This window comes from Phocoena sinus, chromosome X (assembly GCF_008692025.1).
Source record: "Phocoena sinus isolate mPhoSin1 chromosome X, mPhoSin1.pri, whole genome shotgun sequence".
Classification (NCBI taxonomy): Eukaryota; Metazoa; Chordata; class Mammalia; order Artiodactyla; family Phocoenidae; genus Phocoena; species Phocoena sinus.
Genome location: NC_045784.1, coordinates 113,570,175 through 113,597,969, shown reverse-complemented (window position 1 = coordinate 113,597,969; position 27,795 = coordinate 113,570,175). Strand labels below are relative to the sequence as shown.

The window sequence follows — 27,795 nt, the reverse complement described above, 5'->3', positions numbered from 1 at the left end:
CTAAGGCACAAATGTGGTAGTCATTTTATAAAGACAGTGCTCTGGAGGCCTAGAAGCAGGAGCCATTAGCTCTGCTTGGGGGGATCTATGAAGGTTTTCCAAGAAGAGGTACTATCTCAGCTGAGTTTTGATGGATGAGTATGAAGGACTTGTCCAAAGAATGGAGGGGAATGAAAAGGTATTCCCAGCAGGGGCAGGGTGAGGATGCAGGCATGGTGGAGAATGATACAGGGTTGGGGAGGCCCAGTGAGAAACTTGGTAATGTAGACTATGGCCCAATAGCAAAGATCCAGAGCTGCTGAATGACTTGGCAATTGACCTGGAAAGCAATAGGGTACCATGGGGGAGAGGGGCAGGGTTAAGCAGGGGAGGGACATCGTTCAAGTGATGTCAAAGGCTCACTCTGATGGCTGTGGGAGGGTTGGGTATGATAGGGGGAGAGACTAGAGGCCCACAAGACCTATCCTAAGGGAGGAAGCCACATCCTACTCTTTGTCCGCCTATTTGGCAACCAAAGCAGCTTCCCAGCAGGCCAAGAGAAGGGCCCCCAAAGCTGAGAGAATGGACCTAACTCAACTAATTCTTAAGGACAGCAGCAGTGAGTACATACTTTGTTCCTTCTGCCCACCAGCGAACATACCCCAGTGCTGCATCAGGAGAAATGCCTCACCTGGGAAGACCAACTGTGCCACAAATACAGTAAACCGTGAACTCCCTTCGGCTTGTATATCTCCCCTCTCTCTAGGGCTGGGCAGCATCTGGCACATAGTAGGTGCTCAATAAACATTTATTCATCCGAAATAGGGACACTCATATGGGATTCAGTCAAAGGCCTTACATTTTTTTCAGTCTTGGTTCAGCCACTCAAGAGCTCTGTGGCTGTGGACAAGCCACATAACTTCAGCGAGACTCAGTTTGTTGATTTATTATTATTATTAATTTTTGGCCATGCCGCATGTCATGTGGGATCCTAGTTCCCTGACCAGGGATCGAACCCGCACCCCCTGCATCGGAAACACGGAGTCTTAACCACTGGACCACCAGGGAAGTCCCTGCTGATCTATTTTAAAAATCAGTATGGGAGTGTGCCTGGAAGCGCTTTGCAAACTCTAAAGTACTATATGACCAAAAGTGGTGTGTCCATAAAATGGAATACTATTCAGCCATAAAAAGGAAGTGCTGACACATGCCACCACATGGATAGGTCTTAAAAACATGATGCTAAATGAAGGAAGCGAGATGCAAAAGGCCACATGTGACATGATTCCTTTTATATGAAATGTCCAGAATTGGCAAATCTATAGAGACAGAAAGCAGATTAGTGGTTGCCAGGGGTTGGGGAGAGAAGGGAATGGACTTAATGTGTTTTCTTTTGAGATGCTGCAAATATTCTGGAACTAGATAGCGGTGATGGTTGTACACCATGGTGAATGTACTAAATGCCACCAAATTGTACTTTTTTTTTTTTTTTGACCGCACTGGGCAGCTTGCGAGATCCTATTTCCCTGACCAGGGATCGAACCCAGACCCTGGGAGTGAAAGCGCGAGTGCTAACCACTGGACCACCAGGGAATTCCCTGTTACTGTATTTTATCACAGTTTTTAAAAAGCCCCCCAAAAGGGCTATATGAAGGTTAATCATCCTGAGAAGTTGTTGATTCTTGCACTCTACCTGCAGACCCCAATCCATTTTTTGGCATTCAGAGAACTTACAGAGTAGATACACCTCTACTAAGGAGCACAAGAAAACTGGAATGGGAGTGGGGGGAGGGAAGGAGGAGCTTCGGGCCATCAGAAAAGGGAAGCTGGATGGTATTTGTTTCGTAGATTGCCAGTTGTTCACCCTGTTTGTATTTACATGAAAGGAGGCTTTGAAGTGGGAGCCGCCTCTGAGCAGGGCTTGGGGTTCCTGGCTTGCGTGGTAAAGTTCAGACTTGTCCAGATTCGTTTCTAGCCAGAGGTTAACGTTTCTGGTGGAAAAGGCTTAAGTTTTGGTTAATAATACACGAACAGGAAGAGCCGAGTAAACTGGGGGGCAAGGAATGAGTTCCCCCTGGACTTGGTATGAAAGGAAGCTTTCTCTGATTTGGGCTTCATAGTTTGGGAGTATCTTTTTCTCACTTACAGTGGCTCGGTTTCATTTTATTATTAATGTTGGTTGCATCTCAGATCGTATTCTTTTTGGTAAAGAACATCTTTGAGTAAATGCATCAATCAATGAAAGTTAAAAGTGCTCTGGGCTAAGCCCTAGCAATGCCTTGAGGACCTGACGGTTATCCGTTTAAGGAAAACCTGGACCATTTGAAAGTCCCTCGAAAATGGCAGGAAATTCATCTGTAGCTGAGTTTGCTTATTTAGAAAGACTCCTCTCCTAGTTGCAGAGTTAAATGTTATGCCAACCCACCGAAACTGGAAATTTAAGTTCCACTTATAGATGGGTCACAATCTGTCTGTTTCTGCTGATGATCTCCAAGAGTTAATAAAATGTAGAAGAGTCTGCAGTGGGCTTTCAAAACAACAGCTAGCTACTTTCTACAGCTCCTCACAGCCAACCATGTCAACGAGGTTCGCAAACAACAGTGGAGGAAGTCTCAACAAACCCCATGAGGGTGATAATTGTAATGATGGTTCATATCTTCACCCTATGTAGTTTTATGGGAATTGAGAGTCTAGCCAAATAATAAGTTCCAGCCCCTTTTATCTGCCCAGTTCCCAGCACACTCCCGAGGTGTCTGAGGCGCTTCTCACCCTAACCTCTTACAGCAGATTGTAACAATAACAACCGTAATGACAAGTTCTCAATCTGCACAGTTCCCTTCATTAAAGGAGCCCTAGAAGCTTCAAAAACACTCATTAATGGAATGTGACAAAGCTTAGAAGGTGGGAAGACTCACCCATTTCCAGTTTTCAGGTGGCTAAGTGGAGACAGGGACCCAGAGAGGTGTGAGACTCTGTTAAGAGGCTTAAGGGCAGAGGGGAAGGGGGTTCCTGGGCTACCTTTATTCCATGTGACCTGGGAGTGAAGTCCCGGGTTCTGGACACCCCCCGCTCCCCGCGCCAGCTACATGCTATCAGCAAGTCGCTTCTCTTCTCTGGGCCCCAGTTTCCCTTCGTGAAGAAGGAGGGTTTGGGCCAGAAGGTTTCCAAGGTCAACCCTGAATTTGCTCTGCGGTTGGCAGGGCAGCGGTTCTCCCGCTTCAGGGTTTGATTAGACCTGTAGCAGAACCAGACTGGGGGCTGGGGGGGCTGGGAATGCCTGCCAGGTTTCCGAACAGGTCGGTGCTCCATGAGCACCGTCTGACGGAAAGCAGGTCTGAGGAGGCCAGGTGAGGCTCTAGGGCCAGCTCGGAGTCCCAAGTCCCTCTGGTGCCCGCATCAAACAATGAGATTAATGCCAGCGCTTTCCACTCCTCGCCCAGGAGCTGGGCGGTTACGGGCGTCCTCCAGGCTGCGAGGCTGTAGCAGCGGCGGAGGGGTGCTGGTGGTTAGATATGGAGGCCGGAGGGCTCCGTCCGGCTTTGGCCCGCGGGCAGCGGGTCAGGTGGCCGCGCGCAGACGGCCTAGGACTCGGACGTGGGTTTCAAGTCCCCAGCCTCTCGGTCCCCTGGGACTTGGGCCCTTCACCCCGGAGAAGTCAGCCCGTCCTCCCCGGGTGGGGGGCGGCGGGCAGGCTCCCCGCCTCCCGGGAGGAGGGAAGGAGGGAGGAGTCCCGCGGGGCGTGTCGCGCGAGGGCGTGTCGCGCGAGGGCGCGTTGCGCGCCCGGTGCGGGCCCCCTAGGAAGTGGATTTGGACGCTCCGGATCCAACCCCGTTTCCAGGTTTTCTCCCGTCCCGGCCCTGCTTGCTCCCGCCCGTCTCCGGCCCCCCCGCCGCCCGCCCCCTCCCCCTGAGTGCCGCCCGCTGGGCCAAGTTTGTCGAGCGCCGCCGCGCACGCCGGCCAGTCAATCAGCGGCAGAGCTGAAGAGGGCACAGCCGTGCGGCCGAGGGCAGAGCGAGCCGAGCCGAGCCGAGCTAGCAGGGCGGACCAGCGCCGGGCAGCCCGAGCCGCGCGCCGCGAGCGCCCGCCGCCGCCCCTCAAGCCCTCCTCGGCCCCCGCAGCGCCTGCCACCTTCCCCTCCTTCCCCGCGCCCCTGTCCCGCCTCCGGCCAGCCCGCCCCGATCGCTGCCCCCGCGGAGCCGGGAGGTCACCGGCCCGCGCCTCCGCTCCCCTGGGCCGCGCACCGCCTCCACGCCCTCCTCCTCCTCCTCGCCGGGTTGGGCGCCTGGCACCGGGGACCGTTGCCTGACGCGCGAGGCCCAGCTCCACTTTTCGCCCCGCGTCTCCTCCTCCTGCTCTCCTCCTCCTCCTCCAACTCCTCCAACTCCCCTCGCTCTCAGACTCCGCTCGCGAGCCCCCGACTCCGCGCCCGCCCGCCACTTTCCGTCCCGCCCCGAAGGTGGGAGCGCGTCCGCCTCGGCCGGCACCATGGCACGGTTCGTCTTGCCCGCGCTGCTCTGCACCCTGGCCGCGCTCAGCGCCGCGCTGCTGGCTGCCGAGCTCAAGTCGAAAAGTTGTTCGGAAGTGCGACGTCTCTACGTGTCCAAAGGCTTCGACAAGAACGATGCCCCCACGCACGAGATCAACGGTAGGTGGGAGCCCCCGGGAGGCGAGCGCAGAGACGGGAGAAGGGGCCGCAGAAGCCCCCTCGCCCCGCCGCCCCTCGCGCCGGGCGCAGGTAGCCGAGACGGAGAAATGGGCAGGCGCGCCGGAGCGAGCCCCGACGCAGAGCGTTCGCTGCGGACGCCGGGGCCCCGGGTGCGCAGCAGGCGGAGGGGCGCCCCCGAGTTACCCGGCGGCACTCCCGCGCTCTGCTTCCTTCCCCCACCCCTCCTCCCGCGGTCTCCCTGGTCCCAGGAAGCCCCAGAGGACTCTGGCCCGCAAAGTGCGTGTCACCGGCTCCCTCGCCTTTTCCGGGTTGAACTCCTTACTGGGCTCCCCGCTTTGTTGTGTGGGTGACGAGAGGTCGGGTAGGGTGGAGGTTGCCAGGTTCCGGGGGGCGCAAAACGTGGAACTTGATGTTTCATTGATGTTCTTTAAAAACCCACTCCCCGCCTCTCTTCCACCGCTGACACGGATTAGGAGTTTTAGTAGCTGCAGCGGCTTTAGAAGTGGCCTTTAAAAAGCAAACGACTCTCCACTCCTCCTCCAAACCCTGACTTTTGGGGACTCTCCTGCTTTCCGGGACGTGTTGGACGAGAAGGGTATTTTCCCCCCTTTTATTTCTCACCTCATTTTAAGGGTTAATTGCACTTTAAATTACAAATCTTTGAAAGGACTGATTACTGGAAGCCTGAATCTCAGTTGGGAGATGGTTATGCAAATAGAGACCGCTTAGCCTGTGAAAAAGTTCATCGGGTTTCGGCGCTGGGGGTGCGTGGGGTGTTTGTGAAAGCCCTTCTTGCAGCGCTGGGGAGGCAGCTTTGCGGCGGGTGCCCTTCGCCCCTCCTCGCCAGGCTGGCGGCGGTGGCCGGGCCGATCCCCTCTGGGTGGCACTCATTCGCAGAGGCCAACTGTTGCGCGCAGTCCCGCGGGCCGCGCTGGGGCCAGCGGCCGCGCAGGTAGCCTCTTCGCCCCGAGGGTTCGGAAAGAACCACGAATCTAGCTGGCTGATGGCCAGCTTAACCTAACGGAGAAGTGAGCGATTCGAGCCCCGGGGGCCAAGCCTCCATTCCAAACCTTTCATGGAAGTGAGCAGAGCGCGCCTTTGCCTCGCGGTGTTGGTCACCCGGGTGGGGCGGGCAGGGGGCCGGCAGCCAGCAAAGGAAATACTGTAATTTCAACCAGGCGCTTCCAAAGGCTTAGGAAGACTTGGGGGTCATTTTTTGGGAAGGGCTATTAATAACCTTGGAGATTAAGTGCAGTCATCAATTACATAAAAATTACAAAGGTAGTTGAGGGAAGTTGCTGGGCACTTTTCTTGTGTGACCGGCATCTATCTAGAAATAGAACCTAAGAAATGGTTGGAGCAGCCTAGGACCCCACGCACCTTGGGAGTTATCAAGTAACTCGCACGTTACTGATTAGAGACTGTTTGCCCTTGAGCTGCTTGTTTTTTGGGGAGCTCACGTCTGTCTTCACAGCGGCACGATTTTATTGGTTGTAGAGCCCTAAGAAGCCCTCTTTCTTTCCCCTCTCCCTTCCGCCCCGCTCGAAAAAGTAAAGTTGAGCCAGTAGCCACTGAAGCTTGGGGGCTCCACAGGGCAGACCTGGGGTCTTTGTGCCCTGCACGGTTCGGGCCCGGGGCCCAGTGGAGATGATTGGCGTGAAGGTTACAGTTGTCATTCCCACATTTAGAAGGGATAGATGCAGTGATGCACTTAATGGGAACGTGACAAGTTTTCATCTTCTGCTCATGCAAAACAATATGTGCCTTTGAGGTGGACTGGAGGCGTTCGGGGAGTGGGCTGTGAAATTGTCCTCCCCACTTTCTCCAACTGTGTTCTGTGCAGGCTTGCAAGGGCAGGACATCTTCCCCCGCCAGCAACTCAGGAAAAATGAAGCTTGAAGGGTGCCCAAGGACAGTGCTAGATGTTCCCTTTGACTGTCATGGTCCCCAGAAAACACCTGAGGAATGTTTTTGCATAAATATTTCTCTGGACATATTCCCCCTAAAGATAAGAGCGTTATTAGTGACCAGCAGCAGGAAATGGAAGCTAATGTGCTCACACCCAAAACATTTTATTCTTTTTGTCTTGTCCTTCATCTCCCTCCCAGGGCTGCTGCTTTTATTTCCCCTTTTGAATGACCTACTGGACTGCATTCTCCCGAGGAACAAAGGAAGTGCCTTTTTAGCTGGAATCCTTGGAAGACCACCAAGGACTTTAGCTCATGCAGTGCAATTTCGCACCACTTTCAACAATAACAAAAATGCATGACTGAATGGCTCAAAAATGTGGAGTGTTAGAGGCATTCATTTGAGTCTAGGACACTGTCACAACACAGACAGACCCAAGTAAATACCTTTAGACGGCCAGTATAGAAACGGGGTAATCTTTACCATCACCCTGGCCTCTCCAGCTGCATACATTGTCGTTGTCTCCCCTGGGCTCCACTCAGATAATTTTGGTCATTTGGGAGAGCATAGTCAACGTAGCGACTTGAATGAATTAGTTGCCAGGCACTTTCCTTGGTTGGGGGTGTGTGCGTATGTTTTCTTAAGTGCAAGAAGTCCAGGATTGTTTTCCAGGCAAAGGGTCACAGTGTCTGGGTGCCTAGCCCCAAGTTTAAGGTTTGATTCTTGATGGCCTTGCACTTGCCTTCTAGAGGTTTGAAGAGGTTTTGAGAATACTCCACGATCTTAAGGAACGTTTCAGTCTTTTTAGATTATAATTAAGATAATTTGATGTGCTCACAAGGGTGTCGGGGAGTACAGCATGCTAACAGGGCTCCGACCTAGGTCCTGCATTGCCTATCCACTTGACCCCTGAACTTAACCAAATAATGTGTAGCCTAGATGCCATGATCAAAAGGGATCTTTAACACAAAGGATGGGTTTTTGTTCAGCTTCAATGGGCATATCTTTTGGAGCACCTACTGTGTGCGATATTCTGTGCTTAGCATCATGGGGTCAGCAGGAAGGACGGGAGGGCCTCTGCCACCAGGACCTTCCCAGGTAATAGGGAGATAAGTCTTGCACACACACGATTGGAATACAACATGGTGTGTGATAAGGACCATATGAGTGGTACAGATGAGGAGAAAGGAGTACCTGGGGAGTTCAAGGGAGAAGGGATTTGGGACTAGGATATTAACTTACTAATGGTAGTTCAATAGTAAAAAAAAAAAAATAGTATTTATAACAAGGAATTGTAAAATCTTACCATTCTCATTGCACCTCCCTCCGTAAGGACAGGATATGCAACAATTGGCATTTATTACTAACCTAATCTTTGCTTGTAATTGTCTTGAAGAGTGAGGCAGTTGGTTAAACCTACTTCACCTTGCCAAAGGTCCCTTCCACAGTGACATCGAACGATACCAAGGAGAACTTTGCATCACAGGTGTGATTTGGGAGTTTTTATTTTCCTGTTCCCATTTACGCTCATGACCAGTGCACCTGTGAGTGTGCGTGCATGCTCATATGTGTACCTCTGAGGGAATCACATAAGCTATGTTAGGATTACATGGGAAAACGTGTGCTGGAGAAGTAGGAATACTTTTTTTTTTTTTTTTTTTTGCGGGGCCTCTCACTGCTGTGGCCTCCCTCGTTGCGGAGCACAGGCTCCGGACGCACAGGTTCAGCGGCCATGGCTCACGGGCCCAGCCGCTCCGCGGCATGCGGGATCCTCCCGGACCGGGGCACGAACCCGCGTCCCCTGCATCGGCAGGCGGACTCTCAACCACTGCGCCACCAGGGAAGCCCCAGGAATACTTTCTGATACTGCGTTGACTATCCCATGTAAGACACACAGCATATGTCTTCAAGAATTGTATTCCCTCTTACCTACTTTAAGTAGATGGGTTGGATTTTGCAGAGAACTTGTGATTTTTCTCACCTGTCAGTATAGAAATTGTCCCGAGTAGTACAGGGACTATCTCCTGGACATGCTCAAAAAAGAACTTGGTAAAAGTTCTGGCTTATGCAGCTCAATCTCTAGTTAGAACATACAAATATAAAATGTTTGATTCAGCATAATTACTATTTTCCTTTTTTGTTTGACTCACACTGGGTTGCACGCAATTTCAGGATTAGCTGGAGAGTAGACTGAGGAATGAAAAAGGAAGGTTTTTTGTTGTCTCAACAAGGGAGACATCAGTGTTTATCTAAGTCAGTTGGGAAGGGGTCTGTGGCTCCCCAATAACATCTGTTTTAGCCCTGAGGTGGTTGCCATATATGTTCACCAAAAATGCATTTTGGCTTCAATGAAAAGATGAAAAGAGCTAGTGGCTATTAAGTGCTTTCCCTGGGCCTGGTCCCAAACAAGATTGTCTCATTTAAAGTCCACAGCAACCATATAAAATCAGAATGATGATTATATTCATCATCCCCATTTTACAGACAAACAGATTCAGAGGGATTTAGAAATCTATTCGCAGTCTTACAGCTAGTTAATGTTGGAGGTGGGATTTGAACCCTAGGTCTTATCTGACCCAAAGTATAGTCTATGCTGTGTTGTACAGATAATAAGAAAGTACCTTCCTGACTCCCATAGGGGGCTGGTCTTAGAAACAAGCTATGAGAGGACCAGCAACTAACTGGTAAAAGACCATCATCACAGCGCTATGCTGATGCTCTAGTAGAGAGATCCAGTCACGTCCTTTGCAGGCAAAGTGTTGTACCCGGACAGAGACAATCTAATGTTAACAGTAGAAGGACTGTAAATTGTATTTCCTGGGTCATGGGGAGCCCACGATAGCTTCTGAGGAGGGGAATTTCGTTAGTCAGGCTGTTCCAGGAAGATAACTGGTGGCACTGCAGAGTTCAGGGTTGGTGAGGCAAGGGGAAGGCAGGGAGAGCTGTTGGGAGGCTGTTTTAAATAGTTCTTAACTGCCTCTTGTCTGTTACATCGGATCCATGGTCTTTGCACACAGCTGTCTTGTTTCCTAGTTCATCGTGTGTGCAGGCACATGTGTGTCTTCTTGCCTCAACCGTAAGTAACCTGAGGACAGATGGCAGCTCCTGGCATTTTGTGTGCCCAGTGGTACCAGGTGCGCGAGTGCGGTGCAGTATTTGTTAAACAGGTAGGGGGATGACAGATAATTCTATCGCCTTGTCTGGCAGGACACCGGTGCTATCACGGGATTATACTGCCTTGGTGATAGATCATCATCCCATGGTCTCTTGCTCTCCTGGGAAGCTTTTGGGTCTAAACATTCTGAAGTGAAATAAATTTAGAGTAAGTCTCCTAGAAATGTTGTTATAACTTGGAGAATGTTTTTATTCTTTCGGGAGTGTACTCATCTTCACCACTTCATTAATAACCGAGTGTCATAGGCATTTTTCAGAAGCATTCGGAATTCTGTTTTTCTTTCCGCCTTGAGATACACTTCTTTAAGAAACAAACAGTCGAGACTTGTGATTAGGCAATTTAGAACAAATGGAGAAGAGTAATTTAACACCTTAGATTCAGCATATAGAGCTGTCTGATGCACGTCAATTACCTTTAAAAAAAAATAAAATCTTGGGCTTCCCTGGTGGCGCAGTGGTTGAGAGTCCGCCTGCCGATGCAGGGGACAAGGGTTCGTGCCCCAGTCCGGGAGGATCCCACATGCCGCGGAGCGGCTGGGCCCGTGAGCTGTGGCCGCCGAGCCTGCGCGTCTGGAGCCTGTGCTCCGCAACGGGAGAGGCCACAACAGTGAGATGCCCGCATACCACACACACACAAAAAAAAAATTCTTAAATTTGTTGTCTTTACCAAGGTGAAGTACACAGGCTTAAGGATATCAATATTTTTATATAAGCGGGGAATTCCCTGGCGTTCCAATAGTTAGGGCTCCGCGCTTTCACCTCCTACGCCCTGGTCGGGGAACTAAGAACCCACAAGCCGTGTGGTGTGGCCAAAAAAAAAAAAAAAGCAGACACTAAAATACGAACAGTTAAAAACTAGCATTTTCAATTCCACTTGGCTAAACATCTGTTGCTTACTATAGAGAACATGAAAGTGCAGAAAATTCATGAAGCGATTCCATCTTGGAGGTAATTTGAAATACATTTAAGTTCTGATGCATTTAATTCAGCAATCTGGTGGGAGAGAAAAATCAAAGAGATCCATCAACCAGGTATTCAACCTTTGAAAAAGAAACTCTAACAAATGTTAGAAATTAGGAAAAAAATTGAATGGAAGAGTTAAAAAAAAAAAGGCAATAACCTCCAGGAAGCCTGGAAACTATGTAAAAACATCTTATTGGAAGCCCAGATAAATGTGTGCCAGACATCAAAAAGACCAGCTGCTTGGGGGAAGAAAAAAAGAACCCGGCATGACTAACTGGCAGAGTGAAAGAGGTGCTTCAGGGAAAAAGGCATCTTTCACAAAATGGAAAGTTTAAGCCAGCAGAAGGAAGTCCACGAGGTATGGCAGGGCAGGTACAAACTAGAAATTAAGTGAGCTGAAAGAATCAGAGGTGAGCCTTGCCAGGGATTTGAAAAAGGGCCCATGTGATGATAATGGTGAAAAGGGTGGGCTGAGTCCAGCCTCTTAGAGGAAAAGCAATATGGCTTCTTTAAGGGGCAGCCATGCCTGATTAACCTCCCAGAGATCTTTGAAAGAAGCAAGTGGGTGGATACAGGGAAACAGACCTAGTTTAGATTGTCAAGAATTATGCAATGGGATTCCAAGATGGAGTATATTCAGAAAATGCATTTACTTTGGGATAGGTGAGGACATTGGGTTATTGAAAAGAGGAAATAATGGAGGAAGGGCGGGGCAAGAGGGAAGAAACCCCACTGTCCTAGGTGGAGTAGTTTACATGGAAAGGCCATGGTTTCTTGAAAAGAGCAGTTCTAGCCTAGCTCTGTGACAAATCAGTTGTCTGATACCTTTGGTGAGGTTCTTTCTCCTCGATTTGAAAAATGGGAGTGGGGTTGTTAGAATACTGGATTACATCAGTGATTCCCAACCCTGGCAACGCTTTAAAGCACCTGGAGAGCTTTTTTTTTTTTTTTTTTTTTTAAATTATTTATTTATTTATTTTTGGCTGTGTTGGGTCTTCGTTGCTGTGTGCGGGCTTAGTTGAGATGAGCCGGTGCTATTCTTTTTTTTTTTTTTTTTTTTCCGGTGCTATTCTTCATTGCGGTGCACGGGCTTCTCATTGCGGTGGCTTCTCTTGTTGCGGAGCACGGGCTCTAGGCACATGGGCTTCAGTAGTTGTGGCGCATGGGCTTAGTTGCTCTGCGGCACGTGGGATCTTCCCGGACCAGGGATCAAACCCGTGTCCCCTGCATTGGCAGGTGGATTCTTAACCACTGCGCCACCAGGGAAGCCCTTGGAGAGCTTTTAAAATCCACTAGTGCCTGGGCATCACCCCAGACCAATTAAATCATACTTTCTGGCAGTGGGGCTAGGTCTTGGTAACTTTTTAAAAGCTCCTCAGTGGCTCTAATGAGCGGCCATGGTTGAGAACCAGTGCCCTAGATGATCTGTGAGTTCCCTTCCATCTCTGAGATTCTGTGATTCTGAATTTTCCAATGAAATTCATCACAAAGTGTTATCTCAGAAGAGAGCTTTGATTTAGACCCAGTGCATGCTTGTTTCAATTTTGGCTAACTTGGATTTAAGAGGAACCTCTGGTTTGTTTATTTATTTATTTAAAAATTTATTTGTTTTATTTTTGGCTGTGTTAGGTCTTCGTTGCTGCACGCGGGCTTTCTCTAGTTGCGGCGAGCGGAGACTACTCTTCAGTTGCGGGGCACGGTCTTCTCATTGCAGTGGCTTCTCTTGTTGCGGAGCACGGTCTCTAGGCACGCGGGCTTCGTGGGCTCTAGAGCGCAGGCTCAGTAGTTGTGGCGTGGCGCATGGGCTTAATTGGTCCGCAGCATGTGGTATCTTCCCGGACCAGGGCTCAAACCCGTATCCCCTGCATTGGCAGGAGGATTCTTAACCACTGCGCCACCAGGGAAGTCCAGGAACATCTGTTAAACTTGGGAAAAAATATTTTTTAATCAAGACGCAAGTATATGCCATAACCAGTGATGCTTTGCTGAGGGTGGAGAAATAAGACTAGGACATTGAGAGTACTTTGGAGAGAATTAGACAGGAATCCAGCCTTGCTGTTGTTTATTGATTGTCAGTGTGCTAGGTGATACTTCTTCCCCTCTCTTTATTGGTAAAATAAAAGAAATCTCTTTATCCCTTACTTTAATGTCCTCTTTGCCATGTGTTTATTCTCTTCAAGTACCTTATCAAGAAATAGAAGTACAGTAAATCCCTGGGCTTCTGGCCGGCACAGCCATCCAGAACACAGCTGGGAATGTGGAAGTAAGCAGAAAAGCTAAATGATGGAAACAGCTGTCATAAAGCCCATGCATTCTACTTGGAGAAAAGGCCTTCAGAAATTTGTCATCCGCAATCATTGATTTTTTTTTTTTTTTTTTTTTTTTGGGTATGTGGGCCTCTCACTGTTGCGGTCTCTCCAGTTGCGGAGCACAGGCTCCGGACGCGCAGGCTCAGTGGCCATGGCTTACAGGCCCAGCCGCTCCACGGCATGTGGGATCCTCCCAGACCGGGGCACGAACCCGTGTCCCCTGCATCGGCAGGCGGACCCCCAACCACTGCGCCACCAGGGAAGCCCCGCAATCATTGATTGAATAGCTCTTCTATCAAGAGCAGAATGCTAGGTGCTGGGGATTCAAAGAGTTCCTTTAAAACCAGAATCAAGCTTTTTTGAGGCACTTACATTCAAATTAGGTAGATAGGGTTTAAATGTGGGAAGATAAAAAGTTTAGGTTACCTGGCTTCCCAGCACTACTTGCTACTCCTTACCTGATTAGGAGTAGCAAGTAGTGCTGGTTGTGGACCCATCAGAGGGGTTTGGAGGCAGGCAACCACTGGACCGCCAGGGAAGTCCCTCAGGGCAGTATTAAATAATTGTATATTCTGATTTAAAAGTTCCGAAGGTTTTTTTTTTTTCTTTTTCTGCACCATGTAGCTTGTGGGATCTTAGTTCCCCCACCAGGGATTGAACCTGGGCCCTCAACAGTGAAAGCGCAGAGTCTTAACCACTGGACCGCCAGGGAATTCCCAGAAAGTATATTTTAGAAAGAGTGGACATCTCCTAAATACAAAAAATTGCTCTTGAAAGCACATTACCTTTTTAGAGCACCTAGTTTCCCAACAGTGCTGGGTCAATAAGGAGTAAATTCTGTGTGTCACTTTGTCCTTTTCTGGAAAAAAAAAAGTATATTAATATTAATACCACTGAGTATTACTAATTCAGTGGTTTACTCACTTCAGAGCTTTTGGTTGGTGATTTTGTTCCTCTGCACCTTGTCTTCTAATCCCCATAGAATGTCAGATACTGCTGTTACCACCTGCTGTGCTCAGCTTGGGAAACTGACATGCTGACCTGAAGCCACTAAAGGCAAGAGTTGGTTTTGAGTTAGAGGTGACAGGTTTAAATATGTGAATATTGGTTTCCCTTTTATACATTTACCAAACTAAGTAAATGGATAATCATATTTAAAGAAACACTAGAAGTTAAGGACGGGAGTACAGTATTAAGAATGAGGACACATTTGAGGGTCCTTGTCTCTGATGAGGTGGCTGTTGGAACCTTTAAAGGAAAAGAATCTGTTGCTGCCCGATCACGGCCATGTAGCTCCAGCTTTTATCACACTGCCCGGCACATGGTAGGTGTTAGAGAAATGTTTGTGGTTCACAAAGAAGTTCAAGCATGATTTGTGACTTTTGTATTCATTCTGGGAATGAATATTTCTATTCATCCATCCCTTTTAATTCAATTAACTTGATTTTAGCTATTTATTTTAAAATTTGTAATACGTTTAGTCCTAGATGCCTAAGTGAGAAAGAGAATCTTTTTTTTTTTTCTTAGAATGTAGTGTTATTTCTCAGCTTGCTCAGAGGTGGGAGCTAAGTATTTCATGTGGTTTGTTTTAATCCTGGTAGACAAATGGTTGATGCTTCTTACATTGTCTGTTCCAGACATTAACAGGAACTCCGCTGTACCTGCAGAGGTGCTTCTAGAAAAAATAGCCTTTGCTCCTGTTCCTTGCTTTAGACTCTCAGCCAGGTGTTCGCGTCCCTCCCCTTCCCCAGGCAGTTCAGGTTGGGCCCCAGACAGGGTTGCCCTCTTTGTCTAGTCTAGCTCAAGGTCACCTGGTCCCCACTTCATCCCAGCCATCTTTTCATGCCAGTCCTTTCTCCTCCCAGCTACTTTGTCCGTTGGCTTTCGCAAGCCTCTCTAAGCCTGGCTTCTTTCTTGATGTTGGGCTTCTGTCTACAGGAGCAGACTGGGAAGTGGTTTCTTTTGGACTGCAGAGGTTTCCTTAGTTCTCCAAACCCTTGACGTCGGCATCCCAGCAAGCATCAAGCCGCAGAAAAAAAATTTTCCCTTCAGTTATTGTTTCTGTTCCACCACCCGGGTTTGTCTCCATTGAGTTTTCAGTCTGGTGTTTGGTTAGAGATGAAAACGAAGAACTGTGTCCTTGCAAACTGCAGTGTGAAACATGTGGTTAACAGTTACTACTTGCAATGGTCCAGCCTGAGTGGGAGTATCATTTTTCTTGGCAGTCACTTCACAGAAAGTCCTGCTTCTTTGGTGCCAGAATAAGCAGTCATTGCATTCCTTACAATTTATAGTCAAATTATTATCTACTATTGTTAAAATTGCCTTAATTATGGAATATTTCCCCATGCTAAGATTTTAAAAAGCAACGCAAGACAACTTTTCACTGGTGTACTTCAGAAATAGTCCTTAAAAATCACTCTCTGACTAGGATGTCAGAGGCTATGACGAGGAATAGTTTTTTGTTTTTATGGGGAGAATTTTTTTTTTTAAGGGGAGGAGTGCAGTGGGTTCACTTTAAACCGAATCCTAACTAACTGCCCCCAGCTGGCTGGTTGGTTAATATTCTGCCTTGTTTATCCCCAGTTTGGAAGTAACTTTCTTTTTCCCCTGCCTCTTCGGGTCCTGCAAGCCTGGATTCATTCTGGGAAGAAGGCTTTACTGGTGGGAGGTGGGTTGATCATTAAGCAGTGTGGCGATGGGAGAAGATGGTCTTGTGTCTTTCAGGTTGGAGGGCAAATGAAGAAATCAGAACCTTCCAAGATAAGAGACTGTTTGTTTTCTTAGGATCAGAACAAAGGTTTAGGTGACTGGGTGGGAAATGTTTCTGTTTAGATGCTCTCTCGGAATCTCTGCCTTTGAGCTCTGCTTTCAATATGGATCCAAGAATCTGTCCTCTTCTCTACCACCTCGGTAACTACTGTCCTGGTCTCATCTCCCATCACCTCTTCCCTGGATTATCACAGTTGCCTCTGATGAGTCTCTCTGCTCTGGCTCTTGCTCCAGCCTCTTCCCCACCAGTGTGTTCCCAGCACATTAGCCAGTGTGATCCTATTCTGTTAAACCTCACTCTGACCTTATCACTTGTGCTCAAAGTGCTCCAGTGACTCCCATTGCCACCCAGACCAAAAGCCAGAAGCTTAGGAGGCCTTGCAGGGTCTGCCTCTGGCCCCCTCCCATGCCAGACTGTGCTTTTTATCATTTTCCCCCATACACTGGTCTGTCTTCCTCAGCAGGGCTGGCTCCCTCACAGGGTTCTGGGCTTTGCTTACCTATCCCCTTCATGGAGGCGCCTTTCCTGACCTCTGTGTAAGCTAGAATGCCTCCCACAGACACTTTGTCCCTCTCCCCCACTGCTTTGTTCAGTTCTCACAATCTGACCTAAGGGCAGGGACTTTGCCTCTTTTACTCACTGCCCTACACCTAGTGTCTAGTGCGTTGCTTGGCACTCGGATGTTTCTTGAATGAATGCATGAGTGATTCCTCCTGGCAAGTAGCGTGCTCTTAACCGTCCAAAAGCTTTTTCCTAAGAGCATCCTACTTGTGAGTGTGAGGCTACACATCTGACCCTCCATCTGTAGAAAGAGGGTGCCTAGGCCGAAGGTTCATTCAGCAACTACTTTCGAGTACCTCTGAATTGATGGGCATGGTGCCCCATGGGCACTGAGGGTGAGGCAGCGACCAAAGAGGACACAGGCTTCGCATGCATGGCGTCACAGTCTAAACGGCGAGACACATATTGACTTGGTAATCCTCCAAATCAGTATTTAGTGACGGTTCTGATAACTACTTTGAAGGAGAAGTAGTCTTGAGTGCATACTGCACGTGACCGGAGTGGAGCACAGTGTGTTGGAACTTTAGACCCCCCATTTAGGCCCATGGGGCTTTTCTCACTTCCTAGGAGATGTGCGTTTTACACCATCACAACCACCGCTTCTGCAACTTGAATGGCAGGGTCTGTTACTGCCAGTGGGTCCTGAGGCGAAGGCCGGAGTACTTGGAACAGCACAGGGGAGATGGGCCTAAGTTAGCGAGGCTTACCCGGAGCACTCTTCTCTGGTTTTCTCTCTTGGCCATCATTTTAGAGACAGGGTTACGTGGGCACCAGAAAGTGCACGGTGAACTCTTGTGTCACTTTGCACGGTTGTCTTCTGTTGTCGGGGTGCTCTGCAGAGGAACCACCAGGTACCATGAGTACTGAAGCCGCCAGGTTTCTGTGAAAGGTCAGCGTCCACTCTTAGCCCCACAGAGACCACAGAAATGCTAGTTTTTAGAAAATATTTTATTGAAGTATCGTTGATTTACAATGTTGTGTTTAATTTCTGCCTGGCAGCAGAGTGACTCAGTTATACATATATATCCTTTTTCATATTCTTTTCCATTATGGTTTATCACAGGATACTGAATATAGTGCCCTGTGCTGTACAGTAGGACCTTGTTGTTTATCTATCCTGTATATAATAGTTTGCATCTGCCAATCCCAAACTCCCAATCCTTCCCTCCCCCACCCCTCCCCCTTGGCAACCACAAGTCTGTTCTCTATATCTGTGAGACTGTTTTTGATTCGTAGGTATGTTCATTTGTGTCGTATTTTAGATCCCACATGTAAGTGATATCGTGTGGTATTTGTCTTTCTCTGTCTACTTACTTAGTGTGATAATCTCTAGGTCCACCCATGTTTGCTGCAAATGGCATTATTTCATTCTTTTTAATGGTTGACTAATATTCTGTGTATATACATATGTATATGTATATATACATATGTGTATGTATATATACACATGTGTATGTGTATATATACATATATGTATGTATATACGCCACGTCTTCTTTATCCATTCATTTGTCGAGGGACATTTAGGTTGTTTCCATGTCTTGGCTATTGTAAATGGTGCTGCTATGAACATTTATATAGCGTGTATCTTTTCAAATTATACTTTTGTCTGGGTATATGCCCAGGAGTGGGATTGCAGGATCATATGGTAACTCTGTTTTTAGTTTAAGGAACCTCCATACTGTTTTCCATAGTGGCTGCACTAATTTACATTCCCACCAACAGTGCAAGAGGGTTCCCTTTTCTCCACATCCTCTCCAGCATTTATTATTTGTAGACTTTTAAATGATGGCCATTCTGACTGGTGTGCAGTGGTACCTCATTGTTGTTTTTGATTTGCATTTCTCTAATAATTGAAATGCTAGTTTTTTTGACCAGTGAGTGGCTCAGCATGAAGCCCTCCGGCCCCTCAGTGACTATTCGAGTAGAATTTTGGGTCAGCAGAAATGGGCCAGATGCTCTTGCCAGTTGGTAGCAGGATTCCTTCCCTCTCCAAGCCTTTATGAATGGCAACCAGGTGTGCAGGTCTCCAAGACAGGGGGACCCTGACTGTGCGGATGAGTGCAGAGGCTGGCCAGGGAGATAGGATTGTAAGGAAATGCAGCCCAAGTGATAAGTGTTCTAGCAGTTATCATCGGAACAGGATGGGAAGGAGCATTCCCTGCCGTACATTGAGCCCCTCAGAACAGGGTTGTCCCCATTTCAAGAAGGAGTGTATTTCAGAATTTTATTATATATATATTTTTAAATTGAAATAGGATTGATGGTTTTCAGCATTTTAGATGAGTACTCTGGATAAAAATAGGGCCTTATTTTTGTTAGTATGTTCGGAAATTCCAACCTCTAATGAGGAACCCTGAGGCTGGATTATGTATAGGCACCACCTTGCGTGCTTGACAGTTTTACCTACCAGTGCACAAGGAGTCATGAGATCCCAGTATTCCCAGTGTTTCCCGGTTACAAACCAGTGGTTTTCACCATCTTCTAATCCAGACCCCCTCCTTTTACAGCAAGGACAGTCTGTATTGCAGTGATGAAGGCTGAAGCCCCAAGTTCTTGATTTAACGTAGTGAACTGGCTGTATCTGTAGTAAATGGGTGCGTATGTTTGTATGCAAGGGCCAAGTCTTGCGTAGATATGCAGATTAAGGTGTTCCCTATTTTATATATGGATTTAAATATGAAGATTTTGGCATATGCCCTATTTTAAATACAATAGGCTGGCACTATCAATATATAAGGATAAGTTGCCTGATTAAAAATAGAAATAAGCATTTTGTTTCTTGTCCAATCAAGCAAATGGTCCATATGCTATGAAGTACTCATGGTTTGGACTAAGATGTGTGGGTTCATGCTGGGGCAAACCAGTCCTTGGCTATCTAAACATAGCTTTAAGTTTAGGGAGAAGTGATTAATTGTCTCTGGTTTTATTTTTAAAACAGACACAGCATGGACCATTTTTTCCAATAACCTCTTAGTGTTTCTCTTAGAGCTCAGAGATTTTCTTCGTTGCTCCTAAGCTCAAGAATGAAGTAAAATACAGTGAGATTCTGGGATAATGGAGGCTGAGGCTAAGCTTGTTTATCTCTGCTGGATCTGTAATAAAAGGGTTTCCTAGGCAAATGAATGGTGTAAATAAGATCTTGGGAGATGTTTGACACCTGCATAGGGGAAGTGAGGATCTCCAAACACCTCAGGAACAGCCATTTTAATTGAAACCATTGTGTTAATTACAAGTATCTCTCTGTTTATTGAAGTAGGGTCTCTAAGTTACTTTAAAACTTCGGATGGTGGGAGAGTGGGGAGAAGTCACTTTGGGTTTAAAAGTGATAAATCTGTGTTTCTTTAAAATATTGTATAATTCAACTCATATTCCCTCCAATTAATCAAATTTATAGAAGGCATTTCTGTAATTGACCATAGCAACTAATGGCAGTTCTGCTGTTAGGGCAGGATATGTTTTCCTTCTTGAAGTCCCAGCAGCTGTTGTATCCTCAGAGTTTTCAGAAGGGAAAAACAACCCGAAAAATTGAGATGTGTTTTTCATGCGAGAGGAATGCAAGCTGATCACTAAGAATAAAGGGAAATGACTGCATTGGCGCAGTTATTAATTTCAGAAATGTCTTTGAATCTGTGCTATATGCCGGAGTGTTATGCCAATGCTTTGTGGCTTCCTGGGGTGACACTTAAGAAATGTAAGATTTAGATCCTGTATTTTGCCAAATATGAATTGCCTCAGTATTAAGTGTTTTTCTTAAAAAATTGGTTGTAAAGGAATTTTTCACCATTTTCAAGTTACTTGATGTGTGATCAAACCTTAAATTTTCATAATAGTGTATATTTAGTAGTGTACGCTCTTGTGGAAGAAAGCAGAACCCCAACTGCAGACAGCTTCCAAGGGACCATTAAAATGTCCTTAAAGTATTTCACTTGTATAGTCATTCTTGGAAATGAAGGACAATTTTGATCCTTAATTTAAAAAAGGAAGAATAGGGCTTCCCTGGTGGCGCAGTGGTTGAGAATCCGCTGCTAATGCAGGGGACACGGGTTTGATCCCTGGTCCGGGAAGATCCCACATGCTGCGGAGCAACTAAGCCCATGCACCACAACTACTGAGCCCGCGTGCCACAACTACTGAAGCCTGCGCGCCTAGAGCCTGTGCTTTGCAACAAGCCCGCGCGCCTAGCGCCCGTATGTTGCCACTGCAATGAGTAGCCCCCGCTTACCACAACCAGAGAAAGCCCACACACAGCAACGAAGACCCAATGCAGCCAAAAATGAATGAATGAATGAATTTATGTTAAAAAAAAGGAGTTACTCCCTCTTAATTGGAGGGAATATTAAAAAGAAAAAAAAGGGAAGAATAGGCACTTCCTTGGCCATCCAGTGGTTAGGACTCCAAGCTTCCACTGCAGGGGGCACGGGTTCGATTCCTGGTGGGGGAACAGATCCCACATGCTGTGTGGCACAGCCAAAATAAAAAAACAAAACAAAACCCCAGGAAGAATAGCAGGACATTTTACTCCAGCTAAATGTAAAATGTTGGAGATTTCTTCAAATACCACATCACTTCAGTACGTTTCTTGGTTGTATTGAATTCTGTCCACTGAAGTAGTTGACTTTTGTGCTTTTGTTCTTTTCTAAACAATTTATTGTAACCTTGACCAGGCCTTTCTCATCTCCTTTCTCTTCTCTTCCTTTCCTAATATTTGTTTTGTTTAATCAGTCAATATTGATACATTTTTTCCATTTAAAAAAAAAACAACCAAGAGGGACTTCCCTGGTGGTCCAGTGGCTGGGCCTTCAGCGCTCCCAATGCAGGGGGCCCAGGTCCAATACATGGTCAGGGAACTAGTTCCCGCATGCCATAACCAAAGATCCCGCATGCCGCAACCAAGACTCAGGCGCAGCCATATAAATAAATATTTAAAAAAAAACAACAAGAAGAGGCTAACGTGATTTCATTAGCCCTCTAATTGCGTTATTAATGGAAACCTGTTGGTCCGTTCAAGAGCAAGGGTGCTGGTGACCGGTTCTTCAACCATATGTCTTTAATTTTTAAAGATCTGGCAGGGCCTGAAACTTTGAGAAGTCATGTCATTTTCTTCCAAGGTTTTAAAAATTTAACTGTAATATAAACCCTACCTACTTAAGATTATTTAATCCATATTCAGTAAGATTCCTACAATCATAGTGATCATCATTGTTTTAGTTACAATAGATAGTATGTACTGAGCACTCATTATGGGTCTTTTTAGAAAGCATTATGTAGAGTAACCCATTTTATATAAACAGAAAATAAAAAGACACGATGGAAGGAGAAGGGAATGAGGAATTCTAAAAGCAAGGCTTATGCCAGTGAATGGGCTATGCCAGTAGGCTTTCCAGGTAGCATTTATCTGAGAAAAAGAAACCTGACAGTTCTTCAGGCAGGACACTTTCTTGTTGTTACTAAACCTGGAACGAATTTATTATATAGGTTTTTACGTAAAAGACATCAAACAGTGTAGTAATCAGTGTCATCAATATGATGTCATTTATTGTACTGATCTCCCATAAAAACCCCAAGAAACAACATTTGAGAAATTCAGTCTGGCTTTCAGATCCATGGTATTATCTTCAGTCTAAAGAATTCACCTCTTCTACCTTTCTGGGTAGCTGCTTCCTTTTTGTGTATGAATTCATATCTCTTGGTCTCTGAGTCAGAGCTCTCCTGTAACAACCCCATGATATCAGCAAGTACAGCCACCTGCAATGTCCAGAAAACCAGAAAGAGTTACATACCAGGGGAAGTGAGAGCCTGTGGGCTGAAGCCACTTTAGATCTAGGGATTGAAACCATTTTGGGGAGCTGGACAGCATCTTTGATTCTTCAGCCATTTTTCTTCTCCCTGTCCTGACTCTGCTCTCAGGACTTTGTACCTGGCACTGAGAATTGTCAGAGTGTCATTTGGCCTCCAGAGATTGCTGTTTATGGTAGGTTACATATTTTCCAATTGAAAAGATGATATAACAGTAATAATAATGAGTAACTTTTATATCCTTTGCACATCACAGCCCAGTCCCTATTCACATGTACACGTTTCTGTGTGGCTTAAATTATAGTACTTGGTGTATCTGCTATTTTTCCAGTTTGATTGAGATATTGTTGGCATACAGCATAATGATGTGATTTACATATACCATGAAGTGATTGTCACAAGTTTAGTTGAACATTCATCGTCTTGTATAGATAGAAAATTTAAAAAATAGAAAAAAAATTTTTTCTTGTGATGAGAACTCTTAGGATTTCCTCTCTCAACAGCTTTCATATATAACATACAGCAGTGTTAACTCTATTGATCGTGCTGTACATTACATCCCTAGTACTTATTTATCTTATAACTGGACATTTGTACCTTTTGACCACCTTCATCCAATTTCTCCTTTATCTGCTATTTTTAACATAACATGAAAAATGCTTCTGTAGTTCTATAGAATTCAAATTTTCTAATAACTGTATGGTAGTCCCGGAAGTTGATGTACCAGAATCTGTTTTACGTACCCCATACGGCTGTTTAGTTATTTCTGGTGGTTTGTAGATGTGTGTGTTGGGTTTTACATTGAGCACAACGATGATCATCTTCATCCCTATGTGTTTGGCTTCTGTTGAAGAACTTCCTTAAGTTAAATTTTATGTAAATCTCTGTTGCTTTTTTTTAATTTCAGAAAGCTTAAAAAAAAAAAAGGAAACGTTCCCCTGGTGTCTCAAGCGTGCTGGCGGCACACTCCAGCCTCCTCTGTTCAGGTGTGCAGGGAAGAGAGAGGAGAGGAAATCCGAGGTTTAACCCAGGGACTTGGTCAGCTCTAAGAGTTCAGTTGTTTTTTTCCAGCATTTCCCAGATGCACCCTCTCTCAGCTCTTGCCAGGAACCTACATGTACTTTGGTCCCTAAAAACCTAGTTCAGCAATAATCCCAGAAACAACTCAAATGTTGGTTGGTGGGAGGGGGGATTAAACCTGAAGGCGAGTATGAATGAGCTGCTTGCAGGGCAATGCCTTTTTCTCTGGTTCTTCTGCCCTTTGATTGGAGGAGGGTTTCCCACATGTCTGTGTGTCCCACTTAAAACAAAACAAAGGGGAAAACCCCAAACAAAACCCTTCCTAAAAACATTTGTCATCTAAACAGAACTTCCTAGAAAGCAGTGTCATTTTTTCTCAATGGAGGGGCTTGTAATAACCCTCCTTCTCACTCCTCTCCCAGTTTTTGACAATGAGAAGATTTTATGACTATTAGTGAAATGGCTTAATTCAGCTTCTTATTCTCTATGGAAAATAACTTTGCTATGCCTAGTGTCTGTCTCTGGTCAAAGGGCGTTTCCTCTGTCATTGACTTCCACGGTTTGTCTGCTTTCAGCTTTGTGATCGGGAGGGTACAGTCTCGCCTTTTAAATTGTCCGCTTCATCTTTTATCTTTCAACAGGTCCTGGAAAGAAATCGTCCAACGGCTTCTTTCCAGTGTCAGTTTTTGAAAGATCCGTGGCTTGCTTTATTTTGACAGGTGGCTGGTGAAAGAGGTGCTTACAGGGTGGGGTAAAGGAGGAGGGGCATCTCAGTGCAGAGAGAGGAGAGAGGTTAGCTGCTGCTTCTGGGGCTTTCTGACACAGGGCGAGTGATTATTGTGCTCTTTCTCCTCAACGGGGCCTTGAGAGAGGAGTTTGCCGACAAGGCCTCCAGTTGGAAGACAGCTGTGCCCTTTTTAGGACCGTTTCGGGGTCTTTGCCTTTTACTGGGAGCAGAATTAGAATCTGGAGAGGATGCAACTGTGTAGATTAATTTCCGGTGATGGTGAACAGTAGTGATAAGTCATTCAAAAGCTAGGTGTCTTTATTTGGGGGAGCTGTAGCTTTGGATCAGCCCCAGAGGCCAGGCCAGCATGGTATCTCCGATGGTCTCAGCGACCCTGGTGTTCAGGGATATCTTCCAATAGTCCTGAGTTGCTTTTAGCCATGCTTGCGTTAGTTTATACCACTCCTGGGGATGGCAAATTGACTGTCGACTGCCTGCTGGATAAGTTAGTGCTTCTTTGTTATAACTGAAGCAACTCTCCAGGTCTTTTAACCTTTGGTTATTGGTAGCTTCCTGAGATTGTCACTTCTAGGGTTAATGGGCCTTTATGATGTCCTAAGAGTTAGAATACATATGTATCCCTTTACATCTTCTCTCCGGTACCAGACTGCCCTCTCTCCCCATCCCATTCTACTGCTGACTTTTTTTCATCATTCCAGTTTCTGTCTCCCGAGCCTTCAATTCAGTTTACGGCTTGTTTCATTTGCACAACCCAGCATCATACAAGAATATTCCAGGTGGTTGGAAGAGAGGTAGGAGAGTGTTTTCTGATTCCCATCCCCTCCCTAGGTTCGGGGACAATTTTTTTTGGTGTTGTCGACTACAGTACATTTAACAGATTAAGCCCTGTTAATAATTAAGAATAAGATGTAAGGTTTAAACCGGTCTAAAGAATTAACCAGTAAAACAAGTGAAGCTAAGACAATACATAACTGAAAGGATTGGGGATCCAGGAGGCTCTTTTCCAGACCCTCTTTTCTTGCTCAAGCCCAATCCTGGCTTCCAAGTGGCCTCTTGGGGAGGAAACTGAGTGATCAGTAACGGTGAAAGCAGGGAGCAGAAATCGGTCCACATTGTCTTTTTGTACTAGAACACTGTGGTAACAAAGGCCTCTTGGAAAGAGGGCCATCTGCTGAGGCAGGGAAAGCTTTCTGTCTGCCATGAAGGGGGATGCTTCTTGCATGGGGTTTTAGGAAATTCACTGTAAATTAGAGAGCCTTGATATTAAAGAAAGTGGCTCAGTGTCCTAAGTGAAGGCAGATGCTAGCAGTAACAGCAAATAATAATTAAAGTTTTCTTTAGGGAGGGGTTTCGAGAAACTTGACAATACGCATAGCTCTTAATTCCTTTTGCTGACCTTTTCAGAAGTTCTAAGCTACTTCACTATGCCATTTGATTAGAATATTTACATTCGACTTTAAGCTGATTTGTTTGGTTTGGTTCGGTTTGGTTTTTCTCGTAAGCAGACACAAGCTGTAACATAAGCACGGAAACATATCACTGGCAGGCAGGAGAGAGCCTTCCTTGGATGGCCTGCGAGTCAGGAAGCCTGGGTTCTGCTCCCTGCTCGGCCCCTGACCAGCGGGGGTGATGGGCATTCAGTAAGTCATCATATCAGGGCCTGGTTCCTGGTGTTCATTAAAGGAGGGCGTTGCACTAGATCATCACTAAGATCCTTTCCAGCTCTGATATTCTGTATTTCACCGCAAATGTGTTGAGAGCTGATGAGATGATCTGGAAAGATGAGAGGAATATAAGGAAAGCCCTTTCCTCATTGCATATGTATTCTCGAGTACAATAAAACCTTGAAATGAGCAGTTCTGGGTAACTGAGCTTTCTGAATGGTTTTTGTCTCCTTCCTCGCTGTCAGCTGTCATTCTGTATCGCTGTCAGCATGCCGGCTTTTAGCAACTCCTGTCCCCCCTTCTTGGCTGCTTCCCTTGTGTTCTTAGAAACCGTAGCATTAGGCTCACCAGAACTCTGTGCCAAGTAAGTGGAGAGAAGCTGTTGGGAGGGCCTCGCCTATGACCCCAGCCCGTGGACTTTGGTTGATCAGAGCTTTTTGGGGCTTATTTTTAGGTTCCAGATAGGCCATGTGTCACTCTATCCCTGTTTGTCTCAGGCTAGACATTAGTGTAGTTAATAAGCACATTTCTTCTCTAAGCTAATTAGTCACAGTAGGTGGATGAGAGGAGGTGCGGAGGCACTGAGCCCGGGAAGGGGCCGGGGACTCGGTGTGTATCCCAAGGTGTGTAGCCGGATGGCTAGACATGCATCAGAAGATGCCTCGTTTTGTAAAGGATCAGAAAAGTGGTTGGGAGTGAAGAGCTAGGCTAAGGAGCTGTGGCTTGGATTCTAAAGAGAAACCCGGCCCAGGCGGGCCTCTCTGCTTGAAGTAGGGTGCTGCCCGGGCCAGTGTGTGTATGTTTAGGATTCGCTTGTCTGCCTGGTGCCCGGAATGTTGCACTCGAGCTTCTGAAAAGCTACAGACACGCTGCTTGCTCCCTGTGACTCAGGACGTAGTCCCAGAGTCCCAGAGTGGACGTAGTCAATCAAGCCAACCCTCCAGAAAGTTCATCGGCAAGGCATTAACATCCCGATATGCTGCCTTTTTCTGAATTTTCTTTCAGTGGCTCCTGCATGAGACAGAAGTGAAATGATTCATCATTACGTTCAGAATAGTCTCTCTGGCCATGAGGCCAATAGCAGTACATAACCCACAATCCAGACGGATAAACCTTGCCAAGTAAAAGAAGCCAGACTACTCATTCGCCAAGAACAGCAGGACTGTCAGGTCCCCTCCCCACCAACCGTGGCACACGTGTTCTTCCTTCTGCCTAAACTTGCCCCTACCTACTTCTGCCCATTGAATATTCTGCGTCTCTCACAAACCTTTGCATTCATTTTCTCTGATACCCATGGTTGAACATCTCCCCTTCTTGCCCCTAGCATTTTGCTAGGAAGGAATAGATGGACGAATGAATGGACATTAGAATTAGAATGAACTATTCATTCACTTATTCTGTAAGCATTTATATAACATCTCCTATGTGCCCAACTAAGTGGCAGTTACTAGGGATATAAAAAGACAGATTGTGTCTCAAGGAAACAATCCTCATCTCCTATTAAAATTGGCTATTGGTTTTATTACCTCTCCAGGTTTGGAAGCTCCTCGAAGTCAGGCATCCTGATGTCTTGCTCAGCTCTATAATCCCCCATCACGCCTCGCAACACAGTACAGGAGCTCCATAAGTGTTTATTAGCTTGATTTGAAAAACACCCAGCTTTTGCCCATGAAAAAAAAAAAGGGCATACATTCCCCAAAGCCCTTTCCAAAGTGTCGTCGTTGGCGTGGTGCTTTGATCTAACAACAGCAGGCGTGTTAGTCTTTGAAGCACACACTTCCCTCAACATCAAGTGGACTAAAAACACAGAGGGTTAAGACCAGTCGCTGCCAGCCAGGTACATACAGGAAGGGTCTTCTTTTTACTGTGAAGCCTCCAAAATAAGGACTTCTGCCCATTTGTACTTCTGGATGAGTGCACGTTCCAGCCTGCCACCTATCTTGTTATGCCCAGAGTTGATAGAGTGCTTTAGCTACAAATATGTGCATCTATTGAAAAGATTTGATGCCGTCTACTCAGCTGTAGAAAAGCCTAGCAGAAGAATTGTTTCAGGAAAAATAAGGCTTTTAGACCACACAGTGGTGTTGGAGAAAACAACTTCTAATTATCTAGTTCTTGAGTCTAGTGTGAAAATAATATAGCTAGGGATAATTTATTATGCTGAGTGTAAATGGGTGTTCAGAGTTAGAAACTGAAGAACTTACTGGGGGAATTCAAGTATTTAAGCCCTT

The 27,795-nt window shown here is 46.3% G+C and overlaps 1 protein-coding gene across 1 annotated transcript in view; it reads left to right on the top strand.

The window, feature by feature from the left end:
* The first annotated feature begins 3,937 nt into the window (after positions 1-3,937).
* GPC4 (glypican 4) overlaps positions 3,938-27,795 on the top strand; it is a 108,938-nt gene continuing 85,080 nt past the window's right edge. Inside the window, exon 1 of the mRNA XM_032620055.1 lies at positions 3,938-4,624. Within this exon, the coding sequence (XP_032475946.1) occupies positions 4,465-4,624 (160 nt within the window). The 5' untranslated portion in view covers positions 3,938-4,464. The remainder of the gene's footprint in view (positions 4,625-27,795) is intronic.